Here is a 21,930-nt window from a genome sequence, read left to right on the forward strand (position 1 = left end):
GGTTTTTTGAGGAATACGTAATAATAATAGTTATACTTTATAATAATAATAACTTTATTTTTGTATCCCACCTCCATCTCCCTGAAGGGACTCAGGTAGGTTCGTAAGGAAGAATGCGATCGCAGAGATATTTATTTATTTATCTATTTATTTACTATATTTATATCCCGCTCTTCTCACCCCGAAGGAGACTCAGAGCAGCTTACAAATCAAATGAACATACAATATATTATTAGCATAGCACAATATGAGCATTAAATTACTATATTGTACTATATCATTGTATGGTAATATTATTAGTAATACTACATTTAATATATAATATATAATTAATATTATTATGTATTATTAGTAGTATAATATTGTATTCCATTATATTATTATCAATATTATATGTATATACAATTATTTATATATATATATATATATATATATGTGTGTGTGTGTGTGTGTGTGTTATATAGTAAATAAATAAATAAGGATAGATTCACAAAAGCTAGAATGAACTGAGGATACTTGACACTTGAAAAAGTAGTGTATTAAATAACTGTAATAATAATCTGATAGCTTTGTAATATGTCATTTTGTATTCGGTGTTTATATAAAATGGTATTAATATGGAGACGCAGCTGTCTCAGGTCCTGAAAGTCAGTGTAGCGCAAGGCAGCCTTTGCTTTGAAATGCACGTAATATACTGATTTTTTTTAAATGTACAACAGTTACAAAGCAACTGTATTCAGTGTTTAATTAATGTGCTTAAGTAATGAGCCCAAATGATGGAGTGGCTGGTCCATTTGGGGAGGAGGAGCCCCTCTTCACATGATCTCGGATACGATCGACACAAAAAACAGGATTTATTTTCTTTCTCACCCAACAACAACTTTCAAAATAAGCTTTTTAAATGGCATCTCAAGTTTTATTTAGTACAAAATAGCTGTTGTATTAACAGGAAGAGCCACAATACTTCTTTCTGGATGTTCTAGTAACACAAGGGTAAGAATCATACAGCTGTCCACACAACTCCCAGCATCCCCACCAATGATTGCTGGGAGTTTTAATGTCCGATAACAAAGGAAAGGGAAGGCTGCATCATTCCTGCCTGTTCTGCTGTCACTTTCCTCAGATGTTCTGGACTACAATGCCTATCATCCTGGTCAGTAGCTCTATCCTATATGCAAAGATAAGGGGGTGGGCATTAGAGTCTGCTACACCCGAGGGCCTGAGCTGGGAAGGCTGCTCTAATGCATCAAGGAATGCAATGCACAACAGAAGAAGAGCATTAGGAAAAGAATAAGAGAAAAACAAGCAGGGACAACAATCGGCTATAGAGATTTCCTTGAAAATAAATGTCATATCCGGATGTTACATGAGATGTTGCTTGAAACACCCTCTCTTTATATCCAACTTAAAGCTTAGCTATTTCATTCCAGCCTCACCAATGTTTAATGGAAAAACAAAACACAGGTGTCCCCCACACTTGCATAGCAAACTGTCTCAACTCAACAAAACTGTTGCGCCTCCCCTCGGCATACAACGCACTGCCAACCAATGAGGCTCAAAAGTGGCTGTATTTTAAGTGCAAATACCACCCTGAGCCTCCTGAACTCAAAGCCTTTCACAAAAGGGGGGGGGGGTCTCCTTCACCTTGTCCTTTTGCTGCCCCCCACTCCTCCATTCGACAGACAAGACAAGCATTGGGGTGTGACTCTGAATTGGGACTCTGAAGCCGGAAAGATGGCACCCGTCAAGGCTCCCCGTATTCCTTCCTTCCTTCTCTTCCAAGGCACTTCTGGGCTGCATGGTTCATGCTCTTTGGCTTGCAGGCGGGCGTGCGGGCGGGGGATGTCACTCGGCCTCCTTCGCGTTGCCGGCCTCGCACTCGGGCTTCTTCTCGGCTCCTTGGTCGGGGGACTTCGCGGGGCTTTCGTCGTACGCCGACAGCCGGCTCCGGCTCCGTGCTCCGGGCTGATAGAGTTGCATAGCTGGCCGATCCTGAAACGACGAGAATGAAAATCGAGTGGTAAATTTCCATATTTCATTCAGATATAGTATTTGGAGTACTGGTCGCATGGCAATAGGTGTTAGAACTCAACCACATCCTGCACAGGTTCTTTTTAATAATAATAATAATAATAATAATAATAATAATAATAATAATAATAATAATAATAATAGACTGACAAAATTCTGGAACACAACACACCAGACATCACAGTTGTGGAAAAGAAAAAGGTTTGGATCATTAATATTGCCATCCCAGGTGACAGTCGCATTGACGAAAAACAACAGGAAAAACTCAGCCGCTATCAGGACCTCAAGATTGAACTTCAAAGACTCTGGCAGAAACCAGTGCAGGTGGTCCCGGTGGTGATGGGCACACTGGGTGCCGTGCTGAAAGATCTCATCCGGCATTTGGAAACAATAGACATTGACAAAATTATGATCTGCCAACTGCAAAAGGCCACCCTTCTGGGATTTGCGCGCATCATCCAAAAATACATCACACAGTCCTAGACACTTGGGAAGTGTTCGACTTGTGATTTTGTGAAGCAAAATCCAGCATATTTATCTTGTTTGCTGTGTCATACAATAATAATACTTTATTTATACCCCGCCACCATCTCCCCGCGAGGACTCGGGGCGGCTCACACGGGGCAAAGCCCGATCAGCATAATTTACAAAAACAACAGCATAAATACATTGCACAATATAAAAAAATAAAAGACAATAAGGCAATAAAACAAGAGTTAATACAGCAGTAATAATATAAATCTATCAATTTTTATTTTTGTAGTCACATCTTTTATTTTATTGTATACAAGTGACAAACGAAAACAAATATTACAATAACTAGCAGAACAAATATATTACAGATGCTGGTCATTGATCTAATAATAATAATAATAATAATAATAATAATTTATTTCTAACCCACCCTCTCTCCCCAGGGAACTCAGGGCAACTTGCAGAAGGAAAATGGCAAACATTCAATGCCATGTGCAGCATCAAAATAAGCAAATTAAGCAAAAATAGGCAAGCAAAACAAACAAAATTAAGAGTTAGAATAAATAGATTAAAATGAACAAATAAAAACAACCTTAGGAGAATATAATCAGTCAGGCCTCATAAGGAACACATTAAGCAGTTAAAACCTGTATAGAATATAAAAATGTAGCTATTCCAATAAGTTAAGGTGATTATTATCAGCACCGTCAGTCAAGGTAGAGTTAGTGTTAAATTAATCAACATATAGCAAGAAAAATATCCAATGCTGTATAAAAACACAAAATAACATAAACCAAAAAGATAAAATCCAATTTCATTGAACATATTTTTTAAAAATAGTTTAAAAGATTAAATTAAAAGCACTTAAAAAGCCAAATCCCTATTCCACTTCTTCTTGTCCATTTGTGCAAAGTGTTTCAAGTATAAAGCGGGATATCAATAAATAAATAAGCATACGATAGAACTGGTACCTTGTTTCGAATGCGGTCCCTCTTGGCCATCTCTTCCTTCTTGTCCTCTTTGGAGGCCTTCTCTGCATTGCCCATGTAGTCGGACAATTCGGCCCTTTTCCCTTTCTCTCGCAAGGAGTCTCTCTCCTTTTTCACCTCGTCGTCTTTTCTCCTGAAAACCCTCTCTTTCTCAAAGCGGTCTTTCTGCCTCCGCCGCTCGTCGTCTTGCCGCCGAAATTTATCTCGCTGGATCCGCTCGTACTCTCTGTCCCGGTCGTATTCTCTCTCCCTGTAGTCTTTCCCATAGTCGTCCTCCAACCTGTGTCCAAAAACGTTGTGAGGTGCAATTTAAGAAGATGCGGAGAAGCGAAAGGGAATGATATTTAACAGTGCCCTGATGACGGAGGATTGGGGCCACTTGATATAAGATTCAAACAAATTCCTGTCTAGATGCAAATATCAATTCTAAAAACTCACAAATAATTGAAAAACAAGCCTCTCTGTTGTCTTACAAGTCTTAATTCCCAAAGCCAGCTCTGCACATTGCAGAGCAATGAACCACTATTTGTAAGTCTACATTGCATCCAGCTGACTGCTGCAACCAATCCCAGTTTCCTACCATAAGGAATAATAATAATAATAATAATAATAATGTTTATTTATTTATTAGCGATATTTATATCCCACCCTTCTCACCCCAAAGGGGACTCAGGGCGAATTACAAGTTATATGTACATACAACATATTATATTATTAGCATAGCACAATATAAGCATTATATATTACTATATTATACTATACCACTATACTAAAATATTATTAGTAATATTACATGTAATATAAATATACCATTATAATAGTGTATTATTATTATGTTGTATTACATTATATTATTATTATTATTATATGTATATACAATATATCATATTATTAGCATAGCACAATATAAGCATTATATATTACTATATTGTACTATACCACTATATTGCAATATTATTAGTAATATTACATGTAATATAAATATATACAATTATAATAGTGTATTATTATTATTATTATATTGTATTACATTATAATATTATCAATATTACAATATATTATATTAGCATAGCACAATATAAGCATTATATATTACTATATTGTACTATACCACTATATTGCAATATTATTAGTAATATTACATGTAATATAAATATACCATTATAATAGAGTATTATTATTATATTGTATTACATTATAATATTATTATCTATATGTATATACAATATATTATATTATTAGTATAGCATAATATGAGTATTATATATTATTATATTGTTATATTGACACAGGAGACATGGTGGAATGGTGTCTTCCTGGCCCCCTTTGTCAATCACATTTGTCTATTTTAAATTGTGTGGTAATACTTTTAATGTAAGCCACTTTGAGTCTCCTTAGGGAGAGATAAAGCAGGGTATAAATAATAATAAACATAATAAATGTAATAATAATAATGCACAGAACAGTCACAACTCAGAAAACGATAGGCAAGCAGAATTCACTATTCATTCTAAGATCAGGCAGTCAATTAACAATATGTTCTGAGAAACAAGGATACGTACTGGGAAGAAAACACCAATTTCTTGGCCTTTTCCTCTTTGGCCTCGCCATCGGTGCGCTTGGCCTGGACGCTGCCAACGCTTGGGCTGGCCGCCTTGTCCTCTCGCAGGCTCTCTCTCTCCAGCCTCTTGGCCTTTTCCTTTTTGTCAAAGTCTCTTTCATCTTTTTCCGGCTTCTTAAGTAGCTAAGAAGAGAACAAATTTAGTTTTCCTTACTAAGTTAGTTCTAATGCTAAGCTGCTAGAAGGTTGCTCTGCCCCTAAAAATGGAAGGGATAATAATGGTAGAAAGGACAAAACCAGGGATATTTGGCATGTAGTTGTTTTTGGAATTCATTATTAATGACATAAATTTCACTTCAAGCAGCCTAGACGCATATTCAACAAGAGGCTATGGAATTTTGGGAGTTGTAGCATTGAGCCATGGCAGCCAAAATTGTGTCAAACCACATTTATTCTACAGTGTAGATGCAAATACTGGTAGTTTTTCAAGCTATACATCAAGAGGTTTGTGTTCCACTACTTTTACTTTCATTTCTCTCCTCATCTTACAATTAAATCCATCCTCCAAACCCCTGCACGATTTGTCTAATAGTATTTCTAAGAATGTTATGAGAGAGCAAGATATGTGCCCCATGTATCCTACGGGAACGAAGCGATACCTTAATTTTCGGCTCGTCCTTGGATCTGTCCCTTTCTTTCTCTGGACACCTCTCCACTTTTTTGGTTTTTTCCGCTTCTTTCCTTTTCCTCCTCTCCTCTTCCTTCCATTTCCTTCGTTCTTCTTCCCTTTGTCGTTTCCTCTCTATTTCTCTCCTCCTCCTCTCCTCTCGTTTTTCTTCTCTAATCCTCTGTTTCAAAGTAAGAAGGACAACTTAAAGAAGGGACTCCACCAAGAGACTTCCTATTGTATACCCTTGGTTGTAATTAAGTGCCTATAGTGGATTAATTGAGAAAAGGCACTGGCACACAGATACATGGCTTTATTCCCAAACAAATGTGCATTTATATTCATTACTCTCTCCCAAGAAAAAAGTGAAGACACCTATATGGGGTGGAATAACATTAAAAAGCCCGGCATTGTATCTTCTCTATATGGTTATGGAAAAGGTAATGCTGGACGCCACAAATGCATATGCTGAAACACAGACAACACTGAAAAGAATTTCAGTTACCTGTTTATTCTTCAAGAAGTTCAGCAGAGGAGTTGTCTTTTTGGCTAGAGAAGGAAAACAGTGTTTATTACAATGAGATAACCATTCATGTCTCTTGCACAAGAAACAAAAAATAATGTTCACATATGTCCTGTTTATTTAATCAGATTTAAAAGCCTTTGACCACTACTGTCAAGAACTCTTCCATCTACGTTTTAGAATCCATTCATTTGGGATTCTCAGTGAATTCACCCAAGTAAAAGGATGTGTGTGAAACTATTAGAACCATTACCGGAAATAATAGTAAGTTAAAAGCATCTGTGAACTTATTTGAATAATAAAAATATGTACCGATTAGAAACAATCTATTACGACACTTGGGGATAGGTTAATACAAACATTTCCTGTATCAGCTTTCAGATAAGCGGACTGATTGTCAGCTATGCTCTCTTTTCCCTTCATTTCTATGGGCAAAAGAGCTGCTTGGTTTCACATTAAACAAGATAGAGTTTAGATACAAACAGAACAACTTTTATTTATTTATTTATTTATTTATTACAATACTTATATTCCGCCCTTCTCACCCATAGGGGACTCAGGGCGGCTTACAATAAAACACAATATAAAAATATTACAGACAATTCAATCAATTAAAATTGAATATATTAAACATTGATAAAAATATACATATAAATACACAATTGGCACATTTCGAGTCTGATAACTGGTCTGTCATTGAATTCTAGGATGGTAATAATTGATGCTGCTGTTATTGATTGAAGGCCTGGTCCCACAACCAGAATAGAATAAATTCTCAACACCTTACAAGTATTAACCAGCATTCAGAAAGCATGAAATAGTAAGACAAAAAGATATTTCATATAAATCAACAGTGGATTATATGTTCTCAATAGACATAAACATATAAGAACTGCAACAATGACTGCTATACCTATTAATTCTTTGTTTTTTGCCTCTATTTCTTCTAGTAACGTCTCAGGGGTGGATGTTAATTTCTCATCGTCGGCACTGTAGCTTTCTAAGAACTTCTTGTACTCTGGATCTAACAAAGAACCAATGAAAAGAAGATATAAAAGATGTGACCACACTGATACAAACAAAAAAGCTCATAGTAAAACCCAATCAAAGCCATGTTAAATAAATAGTAAAATAAGTAATGATAATATCACCACCATATTATCATTATTCATTTTGAAGTAAAGCCACCTGTATTCCATCCAATCCTCTTAATTTGTATGTTGAAATTAGTTTCGTTAGGTAACAAGCAACCACCCCTACTAACCATCGTCAATGGTCCCGGCTTTGGCGTCCTTTTTCTTACTCTTTTTTTTGGCAGCCTTTTGAAATGGTGCAAATTCCACTATGGCAGGATATTCCAGACCTGGATGGGTGATAAGTATTTGTTATAACACAACAAAAAGCTGTGTTAGTGGTTTTAGAGATTAAGTTTCCACACAAAACGGAAGTCCTGCTTTTCTGCCCAGGCCTCCCAAACTAGCAGCTGGGGAGAAATCCCGCAAAAAAAGCTTGGACGATTGCAGGAAATACTGGAACCAGTAGCCAAGACTGTCTGGCTCACATACTATTATTATTATTTGAGTCTCTCCAACAAGGAGACTCAAAGTGGCTTACACTCAAAGCCTTTCAGTACAGTATTATAATGAGCCACCCAAGTGTATACCGAGGTCTTCTCCTCATGTGAGCAAGAATTATACTAAGTGAACTAATTTTAAATCGCAAGACTGTATTGCAATGCTTTAGGAGCAGTGATGCTTTTAAGGAGGATTTTATATTAAGTTGAAGCTACTGCTTTGGTCAACATCTCCCTTGGGTAGAGATGGGAAGGTCTGGGAAAAAAACCCAGAAAAATTGGGGAAAAACTGGGTTTTTTTTCCGCAAAGCCATTTTTTCCCCTGGAAAAACTAAAAGTGTGTAGAATATGTTCTTTCCCAATGATAAATCATATATCAAAGGCATGGTATTCAAGCTATATAACATGAAGACCTTAGTGAAGGATTTCTAAGACTTTTTTTTCTACACACCTTTTTCCTCATTTTTTCTGGGGGGAAATGGTTTTTTCCCCTCAATTTTTCCATTTTTCCCCAAGCCGTTGCATCTCTACTCTTAGGGTTTTGCTTATTATATTATTTTTGAACAAAAAAGAGACTAATCCTGAGATAAATGGCTGCAGAAAGCAAATTTGGCTACATGAAAAATGGCAAAGAAGCAAAATAACATAAGCAACATGATCCTTCTTCAGCAGTTGATGGTCAAAGCATTGATTGCTTAAGAAGCAGCTGTTTCAAGCAAGGCTTGATGTTCATTGTATGGGGCAGAAGTCATTCCCACTCTGCCTTATTAATTTCCTAAAACCAGATGTTGCTATACCACACGATGGACCACACATCTGTATGGATCCTTTGAGGAGAAGCTGGCAGCGTTTCCTCCCCACCCAAAGCCCTTTGCATGCGATCCTGGATGAGCAATAATCGGAATTTTCAAAATAAATTTTGGATGGCACTGGCTCGGCACAGACCATGCAGGTAATTCTACCCGGTTTCTGAGTCAGCTGAATTATTTTTACAAATTTACGCCAATATATATTTGGACAAAACAGAGATATGATATACATAGCCAAGTTTCAGGCATACTTGCCTTTGTGATCAACAAAAACATAACCATCAAAGCGATCCCTGAACAGAACTATGTCTTCTTGGTTTTTAAAGTTGATGTATGCTCTGGAAAACATGTGAGGGTACAAACTGCAGAAGGACAGAAAATGGCAATGTATAAGGAAACGTCGCTGAGTGATGACTGTAAATATACAAAAACACAAGACGGGTGTAAAACTGAAAGACATAAATGACATGCCACCGTTACATGCAATACAACTAAAGGTTGAAAGGTCCTCTCACCTGGTGTCGTTAGCAAAGAACTCAAAATAGTCGTGTTCTGGCAAAGGCTGGAGATGTTCTTCAAGCTGCTCCTTAGTTAAGCTGGGAGGGAGGCGTCGAATCACCACCTGCAAGAGGAAGTGTCCATTTTTACAAACATCTGCACCTGTCAAATACATTGTTGCAAATACAGTAGAGTCTCACTTATCCAAGCTAAACGGGCCGGCAGAACCTTGGATAAGCGAATATCTTGGATAATAAAGAGGGATTAAAGAAACGCCTAGAATCATAGAATAGTAGAGTTGGAAGAGGCCTATTAAACATCAAATTAGGTTATGATTTTGCAAATTAAGCACCAAAACATCATGTTATGGACAGAAAAAGTAGTTCAATACGCAGTAATGTTATGTTGTAATTACTGTATTTACGAATTTAGCACCAAAAGATCACAATGTATTGAAAACATTGAGTAAAAAAATGCGTTGGATAATCCAGAATGTTGGATATATGAGACTCTACTGTATATTGCAATATTATTAGTAATATTACATGTAATATTATCTATATATATATAAGAGTGATGGCATCAGGGCAGCGGACAAAACAACAAAACTACAGGCCCCCCAACCTCGAAATTTGACAACACAACCCATCATTCATGGCTCTAGGTTGATACAACAACAAAAAAAAGAAAAATAAAGTCCTAATTACAGGAAGAGGAATAATAGTTTTTATCCAATTGCTGCCAGTTTGAAGGCTAAGCTCCGCCCACTTGGTCTCCTAGCAACCTCCTCAGCCCAGGGGACAGGCACAGTTAGGCCTCTTTCACAGATTATCTGATTTTAACTGGATTATATGGCTGTCTAGACTCAAGGCCCTTCCACACAGCTATATAACCCATTTAGAATCTTATATTATCTGCTTTGAACTGGATTATCTTGACTCCACACTGCCATATAATCCACTTCAGTGTGCATACTAAACATAAAGATAACCATACAACAGACATTTAATACCAGCACTACCTCAACAATTTCTCACCACCACCAGACAACGCCACAGCAACGCGTGGCCGGGCACAGCTAGTATAATATATAATTAACATTATATGCATATACGTATGTATTGACAACATTGAGTACAAAAGTGCATTGGATAATCCAGAACCTTGGATAAGCGAGTCTTGGATAAGTGAGACTCTACTGTAGTAATGTAATGCTTATATTGTGCTATGCTCATAATATATTGTATGTACATTTGATTTGTAAGCCGCTCTGAGTCCCCTCCGGGGTGAGAAGAGCGGGATATAAATGTAGTAAATAAATAAATCACATTCAAAGCACCCCTGACAGATGGCCAGCCCGCCTCTGCTTACACGCCTCTCCTCTTCCCCATCTCCCCGCTGCGCCCTGACCTTGCTGAGGAGCTCCTTCTTGTCGCGGGGCCTGTCTCCGGGCCTGTCGGGCTCTCCTCCGGCCTTGGCGTCCGCGCCGCCGCCCACCGCCATCCGCTTCTCCTTGGGCCTCGCGTTCTCCTTGCCTTCCTTCATCCTCGACGCAGCAGCCAGGCCCAACAACAACAAGGCCGCGCCGCCCGCCTTCCTCTCGCGAGAGCCTGCTCCCTCATCCCCATAGCAACACCTACGGAAGTGACGTAGGCCCCTCTCTCGGTCTCCGCGGTTTTTCGATCGCTATAGCAACAGCAGCGGAAGTGACGTCACAGCGGGTGGGAAAGTCACAACGAGTCCGGCTTTTCATCCCCATAGCAACAGCTGCGGAAGTGACGCCACGACGGGGAAAGAGAGGGCGGAGAGGAAGTTTGCGTAAGTAAACAAGGTCCTCCTTCCGCCTCCTGCCCGCTCCTCTCGCGAGACTTGTCTAGGCCGCAACGGTTGGAAGTTGGCGCCTGCGCAGTGCTGCCCTTGGCTGAGGGAAGGAGAAGGCGAGATGTGGTACGAGATCCTTCCGAGCCTGGGCGTGATGTACGTCTGCCTCAACATCCCGGGCATCTCCACCATGATCATCCAGAAGTACACCAACGGAAACAAGGTCAGCCCGGCTCCCTGGGTCGCCCCGGCAACCCTGAGGCAATTCTGGGGCGGTTGGGTTGAGGGAGGGAGGTAGGCCCAGGGCATCAGCATAATCCTAGTGGTAGTCATAATCAGGGATAGAAATAAATACATAATAATAATAATAATAATAGGATACTAACACATCTATATATATATAAAAGGGTAATGAAATTTCGGCCTAGGACAAAACAACAAAACTACACATCCCAGAAACACTAAACTTGGCAGCACAACCCCTCATCCATGCCTCTACGTTCATACAACAAAAAGAAAAGAAATATAAAGTCCTAATTACAGGGAGATAAATAATTGTTTTTATCCAATTGCTGCCAGTTAGAAGGCTAAGCTCTGCCCACTTGGTCTCCTAGCAACCCACTCAGCCCTGGGGACAGGCAGAGTTAGACCTCCCTTAGGCCTCTTCCACACTGCCTATAAAATTCGGATTATCAGATTTTAACTGGATTATATGGCAGTGTAGACTCAAGGCCCTTCCACACAGCTATATAACCCGTTTATAATCTTATATTATCTGCTTTGAACTGGATTATCTTGACTCCGCACTGCCATATAATCTACTTCAGTGTGCATTTTATCCAGCTGTGTAGAAGGGGCCTCATATAATCCAGTTCTAAGCAGATAATAAAGGATTATAAATATACAGTACAGTCTCACTTATCCAACATAAACACCCCGGCAGAACGTTGGATAAGTGAATATGTTGGATAATAAGAAGGGATTCAGGAAAAGCCGATTAAACATCAAATTAGGTAATAATTATACAAATTAAGCACCAAAACATCGTGTTATACAACAAATTTGACAGAAAAAGTAGTTGCATGCACAGTAATATTATGTAGTAATTACTGTATTTACGAATTTAGCACCCAAATATCACGATATATAGAAAACATTGACTACAAAAATGGCTTGGATAATCCAGAAGCTTGGATAAGCGAGTCTTGGATAAGTGAGACTCTACTGTATGTGTTATCCCTTGACACGTTTTCCCTACTCATTTCTGTGGCCCAGGAGAAGCGCATTGCCCGGACCACCTACCAGTGGCACCTGATGGAAAGAGACAGGCGGGTTTCTGGAACTGACCGCTACTTCGAGTCCAAGGTAAGTAATGAAAAGATTAAAATGCCACATGTTTGCCTTGGTCACAGAGAGGAGTTCCTGATTTGAAATGGCTATTTCCTGTTTAATTGTACAGTCTTTACTTTGAAAGGAGTTGTGTTGCCAATTATGTTTGTTTGGGACTCTATGAGATTCATTGAAAAACTAGAGCGAAACGTGCTGCAGGACGTCCCTTCTGCAAAGACAACTTTTTCTGCACTTTAATATACTTTTCCCATGTTTTTATGATAGAACCAATTAGGAAATGACATTTATAACCCAGGAACAAAAATTGCATTGCATAGTGTTATAGAATGCCTTGCTGTTTGATTGTAAAATCAGAATGTTACTCTAGGAGTGAGATTAAGGAACGTAATATCTTGGAAGATTTCAGTTGCTAAACCTGGTTGTATAATTTCACTTGAGAGTAGCAGCGTTATGAATGTTGTAACAGACTGGCATATTTTGTCATATTTTTTTTATTTTTCAGGGCTTGGAGAATATTGATTAAAAACTATGGATCTTGGACTATTATTGATCAAATCAGCCTGATAAACATGGATGTTACTGAAGTATATCAACCATGCACTTGAGGAATGGAAGATAAAGGGAGGCTGCTAATGATCAACATTGAAATGTATCATAATAAATATTAATAAATAATAATAATAATAATAATAATAATAAAAGAGAGTACTTGTCTCTGTCTGTGGTGTCCATAACTCATGGGACATTACCTAAAAAATGTAACCATGCTTTTGGTTGTTTTCCAAGTTGCAGCGCTGACATTCAAATGCAAATGAATGCATAGTATGGAAACAAGCCATCTTTTGTGTAAAATGTGAAAGACTTCATTCAGAGATCGATCTAAATAATTAAGATGGTGAAAATTATATTTATTTAGCTTCAAAACATGGCCGGGAGAAATAAAGGAGGAGGCAGCAATCCATCATTACCAAACAACGAACCCGTGATGTTGTTCATTCCATCTTTTGAAGGCCGTAGATGCAGTGTGGCAATTATATATTAGTTTCCCCTTTTGCGGTATAGTTAAATATGCATAATTCTATAGCAATAGACCTGGTTACAGCAGGAAGCATAGCTGAGGATGTATGCTAATTGTAATGACATGCGGCAACAAAGCTTTGGGGGTATTGGGGGTATGTCTTCTGCTTGATTGACTAATATTAATAATGTATATAGTATAGATCTCAATGCACTGGTTTCTAATTGTATCCCAGCAAACTCAGGAACAGAGAGAAGACCATGACTCCATTGATGGCTCTTGCAAAGGACATTCCTCCACATGTTGCATCTTTGTCTGTCATATTGGAAAGGAAAGGAAATGTTATTTATCAGAGGTAAACATTACGGAGAATAATAATACATATATTTTAAAAGCGTCCCAGATCCTCCAGAGTTGCCCAAGGTTAAAGCATCAGACCAAACAAAAGCAAATAATAATAAAACCCTATATTGGGTTAATAATAATAAATAATATTATTAATAAATAATAATAAAACCCTAGCATTGCAACGGGACTACTGTCTTGGCTACCTACCTCCCCCTAATTATAGGTCGCACTACTCGCACTTTTGGCCCAGTTTGTTTTAGGTTCTTTTCAGGATTTTATCAATGTATGATTTTTGTATATGGGATCTTATTTGTTTTTATTGATCTGTTTTTGTATTGTGAGTTTTATATTGTCTGTTTCGTCTGGGCGTGGCCCCATGTAAGCCGCCCTGAGTCCCTTCGGGGAGATGGGGCAGAGTGTAAAAATAAAATTATTATTATTATTATTATTATTATTATTATTATTATTATTATTATTATATACTGCCCTATCTCCCAAAATAATTCTCCCAAACAGAGCTTGGAAGCAAAATGGTGTAAATAACAGAGAGAGTCCTTGTGGAGAAAAAAAGGGAGCATGCTTGTTCCATCAATGTTTAACATTTACACAAACAACTAGCCACTACCAGAAGGGACAGAAAGTTTATTTATTATTATTTATTTATTTACTACATTTATATCCCGCTCTTCTCACCCCGAAGGGGACTCAGAGCGGCTTACAAATCAAATGAACATACAATATATTATTAGCATAGCACAATATGAGCATTAAATTACTATATTGTATTATATCATTATATGGTAATATTATTAGTGATATTACATTTAATATATAATATATAATTAATATTATTATATTGTACTAGCTGTGCCCGGCCACGCGTTGCTGTGGCAAAGTGGTGGTGGTATTGGTTAAAAATTGTTGTGTAATTTTTATTTGATGTTATTTGCAATTTTTTTATTAATTTTATTGTAAGTTATATTTTTATTTATTATATTTTATTATTTTCTTGTATTATTTTTAGTTATTTTATGTTATTATAGTATTTTATTGTATTAATTTTTAGTGTTTTTTATTTATTTATTTTTTTGAGGTTGCTAGGAGACCAAGTTGGAGGAGCTTAACCTTCTAACTGGCAGCAATTGGATAAAACCAATTATTCCTCTCTCTCTAATTAGGACTTTGTTTTTCTTTTCTTTTTGTTGTATCAACCTAGAGGCGTGGATGACGGGTTGTGTTGTCAAATTTCGAGGTTGGGGGGCCTGTAGTTTTGTTGTTTTGTCGGTCGCCGTGATGCCATCACTCTTTTATGGATATAGATTATTAGAAGTATAATATTGTATTCCATTATCAATATTATTGTATCTATATATATATAAAAGAGTGATGGCATCACGGCGACCCACAAAACAACAAAACTACAGACCCCCCAACCTCGAAATTTGACAACACAACCCATCATCCACGCCTCTAGGTTGATACAACAAAAAGAAAAGAAAAATAAAGTCCTAATTAGAGGGAGAGCAATGATTGTTTTTATCCTATTGCTGCCAGTTTAGAGGGCTAATCTCTGCCCACTTGGTCTCCTAGCAACCAACTCAGCCCAGGGGACAGGCAGACTTAGGCCTCACTTAGGCTTCTTCCACAGATTATCTAATTTGCACTGGATTATATGGCAGTGTAGACTCAAGGCCTTTCCACACAGCTATATAACCCATTTATAATCTTATATTATCTGCTTTGCACTGGATTATCTTGACTCCACACTACCATATAATCCACTTCAGTGTGCATTTTATCCAGCTGGGAAGAAGGGCCTCATATAATCCAGTTCTAAGCAGATAATATAAGATTATCAATATACAATATACAATTCCTCAATACTTTATTTCCCATACCACCATACTTCGCCACAGCAACGCGTGGCCGGGCACAGCTAGTATACATATAATATTATCAATATTATATGTATATACAATATATATTTCATCTATGCTGACGATCGTGCCATCACCACTCAAGCAGGAAGCTTTGAAATGGTTGAGGAGAAGCTCTTCGAAGCTTTAGGTGCTCTTACTGCCTATTACAGGAGAAACCAGCCAATTCCTAATCCATCTAAAACGCAGACGTGTGCTTTTCATTGTAAGAACAGACAAGAAGCACAGGAAGCAAACCTTAAGGAGCACTACGACCAAAATGCAGCAAAAGGTAACAGTGCAAGCTCTTATATTTGCAAATGGGACCATGGTTTCAAACCGTAAAACGGGGATTCACTCACTTTTCCAAACCACTTTGGACTTCACGTCGGTCCAGTAGACGTCGTAAGACTGGGCCACGGTTGCTCTGGATCAATAGGAAAAGGGAAAGCATGTTGGCAAAGCATTCTATCAATGCAAATGGTATTGTAAAATAAAACTCTGATGCAGAAATATCGATCCTCTAATGACTCCCTGAACAACAAATCCCACGATTCCGTAGCATTGAGCCATGATAGCCAAAGTAGGCTTAAACTGCATTAATTCTGTAATGTAGATGCATCCCATGAGGTCTGTAATAAGCATGGAATTGGAAAAGGTGCAAATGAATTTTTGGTCAATTTGCCTTTTGTTCATAATTGGGAAGTATGAAAGTACAGAAGAGTCTCACTTATCCAACACTCGCTTATCCAACGTTCTGGATTATCCAACGCATTTTTGTAGTCAATGTTTTCAATACATCGTGATATTTTGGTGCTAAATTCGTAAATACAGTAATTACTACATAGCATTACTGCGTATCGAACTACTTTTTCTGTCAAATTTGTTGTCTAACATGATGTTTTGGTGCTTAATTTGTAAAATCATAACCTAATTTGATGTTTAATAGGCTTTTCCTTAATCTCTCCTTATTATCCAACATATTCGCTTATCCAACGTTCAGCCGGCCCGTTTACGTTGGATAAGTGAGACTCTACTGCAGGGGTCCCCAAACTTTTTAAGCAGGGGGCCGGTCCACAATCCTTAAGACTCTTGAGGGGCCGAATTATCATTTGAAAAAAAATACAAACAAATTCCTATGCATACTGCACATGTCTTATTTGTAGTGCAACAACAACAACAACAACGAAAGAACAATACAATATTTAAAAATGAAAACAATTTTAACCAACATAAACCTATTAGGATTTCAACGGAAAGTGTGGGCCTGCTACTGGCCAATGAGATACTCAAGTTAATTAGGATTGTTGTTGTTGTTGTTGTGTGCCTTCAAGTCATGTCAGATTTTGGCCGAGCCTAAGTCTAAAATTAATTATTTATTTACTGCATTTATTTACTACATTTATATCCCACCCTTCTCACCCCGAAGGGGACTCAGAGCAGCTGTATGTAAATACAATATATTATGGGAAAGTAATGAACTAGCCAAATAGCGAGAGAACCTTTTGTAACACCAGAATTTACACTAAAGTGTAAACAATTTCCCAATAAACCCATTACAAAGCTTCAACACGTAACTTACACAAACAGCACTACTTTAGGGCAGTCTTTGTCGGGCGGAAGCCATGTATAATTCGCCTCTTTGGTTTTCAAGTTGGTGTTGGAATGAGTGACTGCGACATCCGGTCGTCCAAAACACTGCAAAAGGGGAAACACCCATTGAGTTCTTGTGTCTTTTAAAACAAGGTTCAGATCTGTCGCTTTTCTTGGGTCGGGCAGAAATATTGGCCAATGATAGCACTGAGCCATACCGATTTAATTAACCGGTATATCATCTCTTAATTGAATCAATCGTATTTACAGAGGTTATGCTCGGATCCTTTTGCTTTAAGCTCAGGTGGTTGGAGGCAACCGTCAGATCAGGATGAAGATATTCAGGGACTTGGACTATAATGGCTCTTACCTCTAATAGTCTGGTGTTGTTGGGAGGAGTTTGCCATGAACCCAATGCAACCGGGGAACCAAATGTCCGGGCCTCCAGCAGCACGCCTCTGTATTCGGACCCGGTGATCTGAACTGGAGAAAGATGATGATAATGATGATGATGATAATAATAATAATAATAATAATACATAATAATAATAATACATCACACAGTCCTAGACACTTGGGAAGTGTTCGACTTGTGGTTTTGTGAAACGAAATCCAGCATGACTATCTTGTGTGCTGTGTCATACAACATCGTTGTGTCAATAATAATAATAATAATAATAATAATAATAATAATAATAATATTACTGTATTGGAATATGTATGTGTGTGTGTGTGTGTATGTTTCATGGAAAGGCAGGAAATTAAAGTTTGATTGAAAAGCTGTGGACATATCAAGAATCATTTCATCCCTAACTATACATATATAAGTATGTGTATACACACACACACATACTGTATTGGATATATATATATACACACACACACACACATATATACACACATATGTATGGAAGAGGGAGTGTCAATGTTTGAACAACTGTCGACATATCAAGAATAACTTCATTGTGTCCCTAACCATACACACACTATTTTCTCTCTTTCTTTCTCTCTATGTGTATGTGTGTGTGTGTATATATATATATATATACACACACACACACATATACATACATACACACACTCTATTCTCTCTGTCTTTCTATACATACACATATGTATATACATATATATATACATATGCATATATACACACAAACTATATCCTCTGTGTGTGTATACACACACACTATATACTCTCTTTCTCTATGTATGTGTGTGTGTGTGTGTATATATATATATATATACACATATCTACACACACATATATATATACACACACACACTATATTCTCTCTGTGTGTGTGTGTGTGTATATATATATATATACACACACACATATACATATATATACACACACACTATATTCTCCCTCTGTGTGTGTGTGTGAATAGAAAAGGTAAAGGTTTCTCCTGACGTTAAGTCCAGTCGTGACCGACTCTGGGGGTTGGTGCTCATCTCCATTTCTAAGCCGAAGAGCCGGCGTTGTCCGTAGACATCTTCAAGGTCATGTGGCCATTGGCATGACTGCATGGAGCGCCGTTACCTTCCCGCTGGAGCAGTACCTATTGATCTACTCACATTGGCATGTTTTTGAACTGCTAAGTTGGCAGGAGCTGGAAATTTGGTTAATAAATTTCATGGAAGGGCAAGGAGTCAACGTTTGATCGAACAGCTGTGGACATACCAAGAATAACTTTATTTCATTGCTCTAAGAATAACAACAACGGCAAGGCAAGGAACACTTACCACTGATGGGCTGACCCTTTGAGAAAGAGGGTGCGCTGGCCAGGATCTGGAAAGGGGCCGGAGAGGTCTGGGGCTGGGTCCCCGGGTGCAAAGGCAACATGTTTCCGCAGGCCGAGGAAGGTGCGCCGTCGGGAAAGGCGTGATGCGAACCGAGTCTGGTCCAAAGGACCGAGAATCCAAAAAGAAGGGAGAGATTCCGCAGAGACATGATCCCCAGAGAAGAGCTCAGAAGCCAGAATGAATCCCGTGAGTTTGGAGAGAAAACTTTGAAACAAAAGGGTTCACAGACCCGTAACAGAAGCATTTCCAGCCCACATCACATGTCCTTTACGCCGGAGATTGTGGTTATTCTTATAGTTTCAACATAAGTGAAATAAATGGATTTTTGGGGAATAAACCAAGCTTGCAGGACTTTCTCTGCTTCAAAAGATACCTTTTTCCAAACTTACATGTTTGTTATCTTGCTACGGTACTCCCCCCACAATGATTTATAGTTCACCAAGAGACTTCAAGCAAATAATATGATTTTATGAATACTTCACAACCTCTGAGGTGCCTGACGTGGATGTGGGTGAAACGTCAGGAAAGAATGCTGCTGGAACATGGCCATACACTGAGGATGCCTGCCATAGATGTGGGTGAAATGTCAGGAGAAAATGCTTCTGGAACATGGTCATACACTGAGGATGCCTGTCATAGATGTGGGCGAAACGTCAGGAGAGAATGCTTCTGGAACATGGCCATACGCTGAGGATGCCTGCCATAGATGTGGGTGAAACGTCAGAAGAGAATGCTTCTGGAACATGGCTATACACTGAGGATGCCTGCCATAGATGTGGGTGAAACGTCAGGAGAGAATGCTGCTGGAACATGGCTGTACACTGAGGATGCCTGCCATAGATGTGGCTGAAACGTCAGGAGAGAATGCTGCTGGAACATGGCCATACACTGAGGATGCCTGCCATAGATGTGGGTGAAACGTCAGGAGAAAATGCCGCTGGAACATGGCTGTACACTGAGGATGCCTGCCATAGATGTGGGTGAAAAGTCAGGAGAGAATGCTGCTGGAACATGGCCATACACTGAGGATGCCTGCCATAGGTGTGGCCGAAACGTCAGGAAAGGATGCTGCTGGAGCATGGCCATACACTGAGGATGCCTGCCATAGATGTGGGTGAAATATCAGGAGAGAATGCTGCTGGAACATGGCCATACACTGAGGATGCCTGCCATAGATGTGGGTGAAACGTCAGGAGAAAATGCCGCTGGAACATGGCTGTACACTGAGGATGCCTGCCATAGATGTGGGTGAAAAGTCAGGAGAGAATGCTGCTGGAACATGGCCATACACTGAGGATGCCTGCCATAGGTGTGGCCGAAACGTCAGGAAAGGATGCTGCTGGAGCATGGCCATACACTGAGGATGCCTGCCATAGATGTGGGTGAAATATCAGGAGAGAATGCTGCTGGAACATGGCCATACACTGATTCCTTATCCAAAGTGTATAAACTTTTTCTAATACAGTAGAGTCTCACTTATCCAAGCTAAACGGGCCGGCAGAAGCTTGGATAAGTGAATATCTTGGATAATAAGGAGGGATTAAGGAAAAGCCTATTAAACATCAAATTAGGTTATGATTTTACAAATGAAGCACCAAAACATCATGTTATACAACAAATTTGACAGAAAAAGTAGTTCAATATGCAGTAATGTTATGTTGTAATTACTGTATTTACGAATTTAGCACCAAAATATCACGATACATTGAAAACATTGACTACAAAAATGGCTTGGATAATCCAGAAGCTTGGATGAGTGAGACTCTACTGTATATGCATCAAAATGTAACTTGAAGACAGCTACCTCTCTATGTCCCGGGTTGCATAATCCATTAGGAAAGGGAACCATGGCCAAGATCCCTCCAGCCATTTCCCAAGACAGATAACTCCCTGAACCATTGCGTATATATGCAGATAAATCAGGCATGGTCAAACTTTGGCCCTTGATTTCAAGTGTATACTGAGAGTGCAGTGTATATCTTTTGTTTAGGAACCGAAGCAGTAATAATTCTCTTAAAAAAAGAAGAGCGTGCCCTCTTTCGCTCTTTCTGCAAGACAATCCACCACGAAAGAACTAGATTTAGCGTGGAAATGGATTGGAGCAGAAAGCCAGATTTCCTGTCACAAGCAGCAGAAGGAAAAGAGAGGAGATGAAATATTGAGGGGAAAACCCAAACCAAATTCATGGAAACATACTAGGATAATATTGATACCTAAACCTGGTAAGGATAAACTACAGTAGAGTCTCGCTTATCCAACGTAAAGAGGCCGGCAGAATGTTGGATAAGCGAATATGTTGGATAATAAGGAGAGATTAAGGAAAAGCCTATTAAACATCAAATTAGGTTATGATTTTACAAATTAAGCACCAAAACATCATGTTATACAACAAATTTGACAGAAAAAATAGTTCAATACGCAGTAATGTTATGTTGTAATTACTGTATTTATGAATTTAGCACCAAAATATCACGATATATTGAAAACATTGACTACAAAAATGCGTTGGATAATCCAGAACGTTGGATAAGCGAGTCTTGGATAAGTGAGACTCTACTGTACTGTATTTACGAATTTAGCACCAAGATACAGTAGAGTCTCACTTATCCAACACTCGATTATCCAACGTTCTAGATTATCCAACGCATTTTTGTAGTCAATGTTTTCAATATATCGTGATATTTTGGTGCTAAAGTCGTAAATACAGTAATTACTACATAGCATTACTGCGTATTGAACTACTTTTTCTGTCAAATTTGTTGTATAACATGATGTTTTGGTGCTTAATTTGTAACATCATAACCTAATTTGATGTTTAATAGGCTTTTCCTTAATCTCTCATTATCCAACATATTTGCTTATCCAATGTTCAGCCGGCCCGTTTACGTTGGATAAGTGAGACTCTACTGTATCAAGATATATTGAAAACATTGACTACAAAAATGCGTTGGAT

At 38.4% G+C, this 21,930-nt stretch overlaps 3 protein-coding genes across 4 annotated transcripts; 1 reads left to right on the top strand and 2 right to left on the bottom strand.

Annotated features, from left to right (window-relative positions):
• Nucleotides 1–837: 837 nt before the first annotated feature.
• upf3b (UPF3B regulator of nonsense mediated mRNA decay) lies at nt 838–10,772 on the bottom strand. Of its 2 annotated transcripts, none has more exons than XM_008123602.3 (10): nt 10,536–10,772; nt 9,143–9,249; nt 8,883–8,989; nt 7,510–7,608; nt 7,159–7,269; nt 6,228–6,271; nt 5,715–5,903; nt 5,057–5,229; nt 3,477–3,774; nt 838–1,992 (listed from the first exon to the last, which is right to left on the bottom strand). In XM_008123602.3, the coding sequence occupies exons 1-10, from the start codon at nt 10,668–10,670 to the stop codon at nt 1,846–1,848; spliced, it is 1,410 nt and encodes a 469-aa protein (XP_008121809.1). In that variant the 5' UTR covers nt 10,671–10,772; the 3' UTR covers nt 838–1,845. The 2 variants fall into 2 exon arrangements, with proteins under 2 accessions (XP_008121809.1, XP_008121808.1); XM_008123601.3 differs by having other exon boundaries at nt 5,057–5,238; nt 10,536–10,771.
• A 214-nt stretch (nt 10,773–10,986) lies between these two features.
• Nucleotides 10,987–12,997, top strand: ndufa1 (NADH:ubiquinone oxidoreductase subunit A1). The gene is made up of 3 exons (XM_003229494.3): nt 10,987–11,169; nt 12,222–12,311; nt 12,799–12,997. The coding sequence occupies exons 1-3, from the start codon at nt 11,068–11,070 to the stop codon at nt 12,817–12,819; spliced, it is 213 nt and encodes a 70-aa protein (XP_003229542.1). The 5' UTR covers nt 10,987–11,067; the 3' UTR covers nt 12,820–12,997.
• Nucleotides 12,998–13,183: 186 nt separating this feature from the next.
• Nucleotides 13,184–21,530, bottom strand: LOC103281634 (putative defense protein 2). Its single transcript, XM_008123600.3, has 5 exons — nt 18,918–21,530; nt 17,542–17,654; nt 17,161–17,276; nt 15,941–16,005; nt 13,184–13,629 (listed from the first exon to the last, which is right to left on the bottom strand). The coding sequence occupies exons 1-5, from the start codon at nt 19,219–19,221 to the stop codon at nt 13,535–13,537; spliced, it is 693 nt and encodes a 230-aa protein (XP_008121807.2). The 5' UTR covers nt 19,222–21,530; the 3' UTR covers nt 13,184–13,534.
• Between the last annotated feature and the right edge of the window lie 400 nt (nt 21,531–21,930).

Source organism: Anolis carolinensis, unplaced genomic scaffold (genome assembly GCF_035594765.1).
Source record: "Anolis carolinensis isolate JA03-04 unplaced genomic scaffold, rAnoCar3.1.pri scaffold_12, whole genome shotgun sequence".
Taxonomy (NCBI): Eukaryota; Metazoa; Chordata; class Lepidosauria; order Squamata; family Dactyloidae; genus Anolis; species Anolis carolinensis.

Excerpts from the sequence above, each read along its gene's own strand:
- upf3b (XM_008123601.3), bottom strand. The coding sequence starts at position 10,670 with ATGAAGGAAGGCAAGGAGAACGCGAGGCCCAAGGAGAAGCGGATGGCG. Across the intron at positions 8,990-9,142 it reads TTCTTTGCTAACGACACCAG|TTTGTACCCTCACATGTTTT; the intron begins GTGAGAGGACCT and ends GTCCTTCTGCAG. Across the intron at positions 3,775-5,056 it reads AAATTGGTGTTTTCTTCCCA|GTTGGAGGACGACTATGGGA; the intron begins GTACGTATCCTT and ends TTTTGGACACAG.
- ndufa1 (XM_003229494.3), top strand. The coding sequence starts at position 11,068 with ATGTGGTACGAGATCCTTCCGAGCCTGGGCGTGATGTACGTCTGCCTC. Across the intron at positions 11,170-12,221 it reads AGTACACCAACGGAAACAAG|GAGAAGCGCATTGCCCGGAC; the intron begins GTCAGCCCGGCT and ends TCTGTGGCCCAG. Across the intron at positions 12,312-12,798 it reads ACCGCTACTTCGAGTCCAAG|GGCTTGGAGAATATTGATTA; the intron begins GTAAGTAATGAA and ends TTTATTTTTCAG.
- LOC103281634 (XM_008123600.3), bottom strand. The coding sequence starts at position 19,221 with ATGCTTCTGTTACGGGTCTGTGAACCCTTTTGTTTCAAAGTTTTCTCT. Across the intron at positions 17,655-18,917 it reads AAAGGGTCAGCCCATCAGTG|TTCAGATCACCGGGTCCGAA; the intron begins GTAAGTGTTCCT and ends ATCTTTCTCCAG. Across the intron at positions 17,277-17,541 it reads ACAACACCAGACTATTAGAG|TGTTTTGGACGACCGGATGT; the intron begins GTAAGAGCCATT and ends CCCCTTTTGCAG.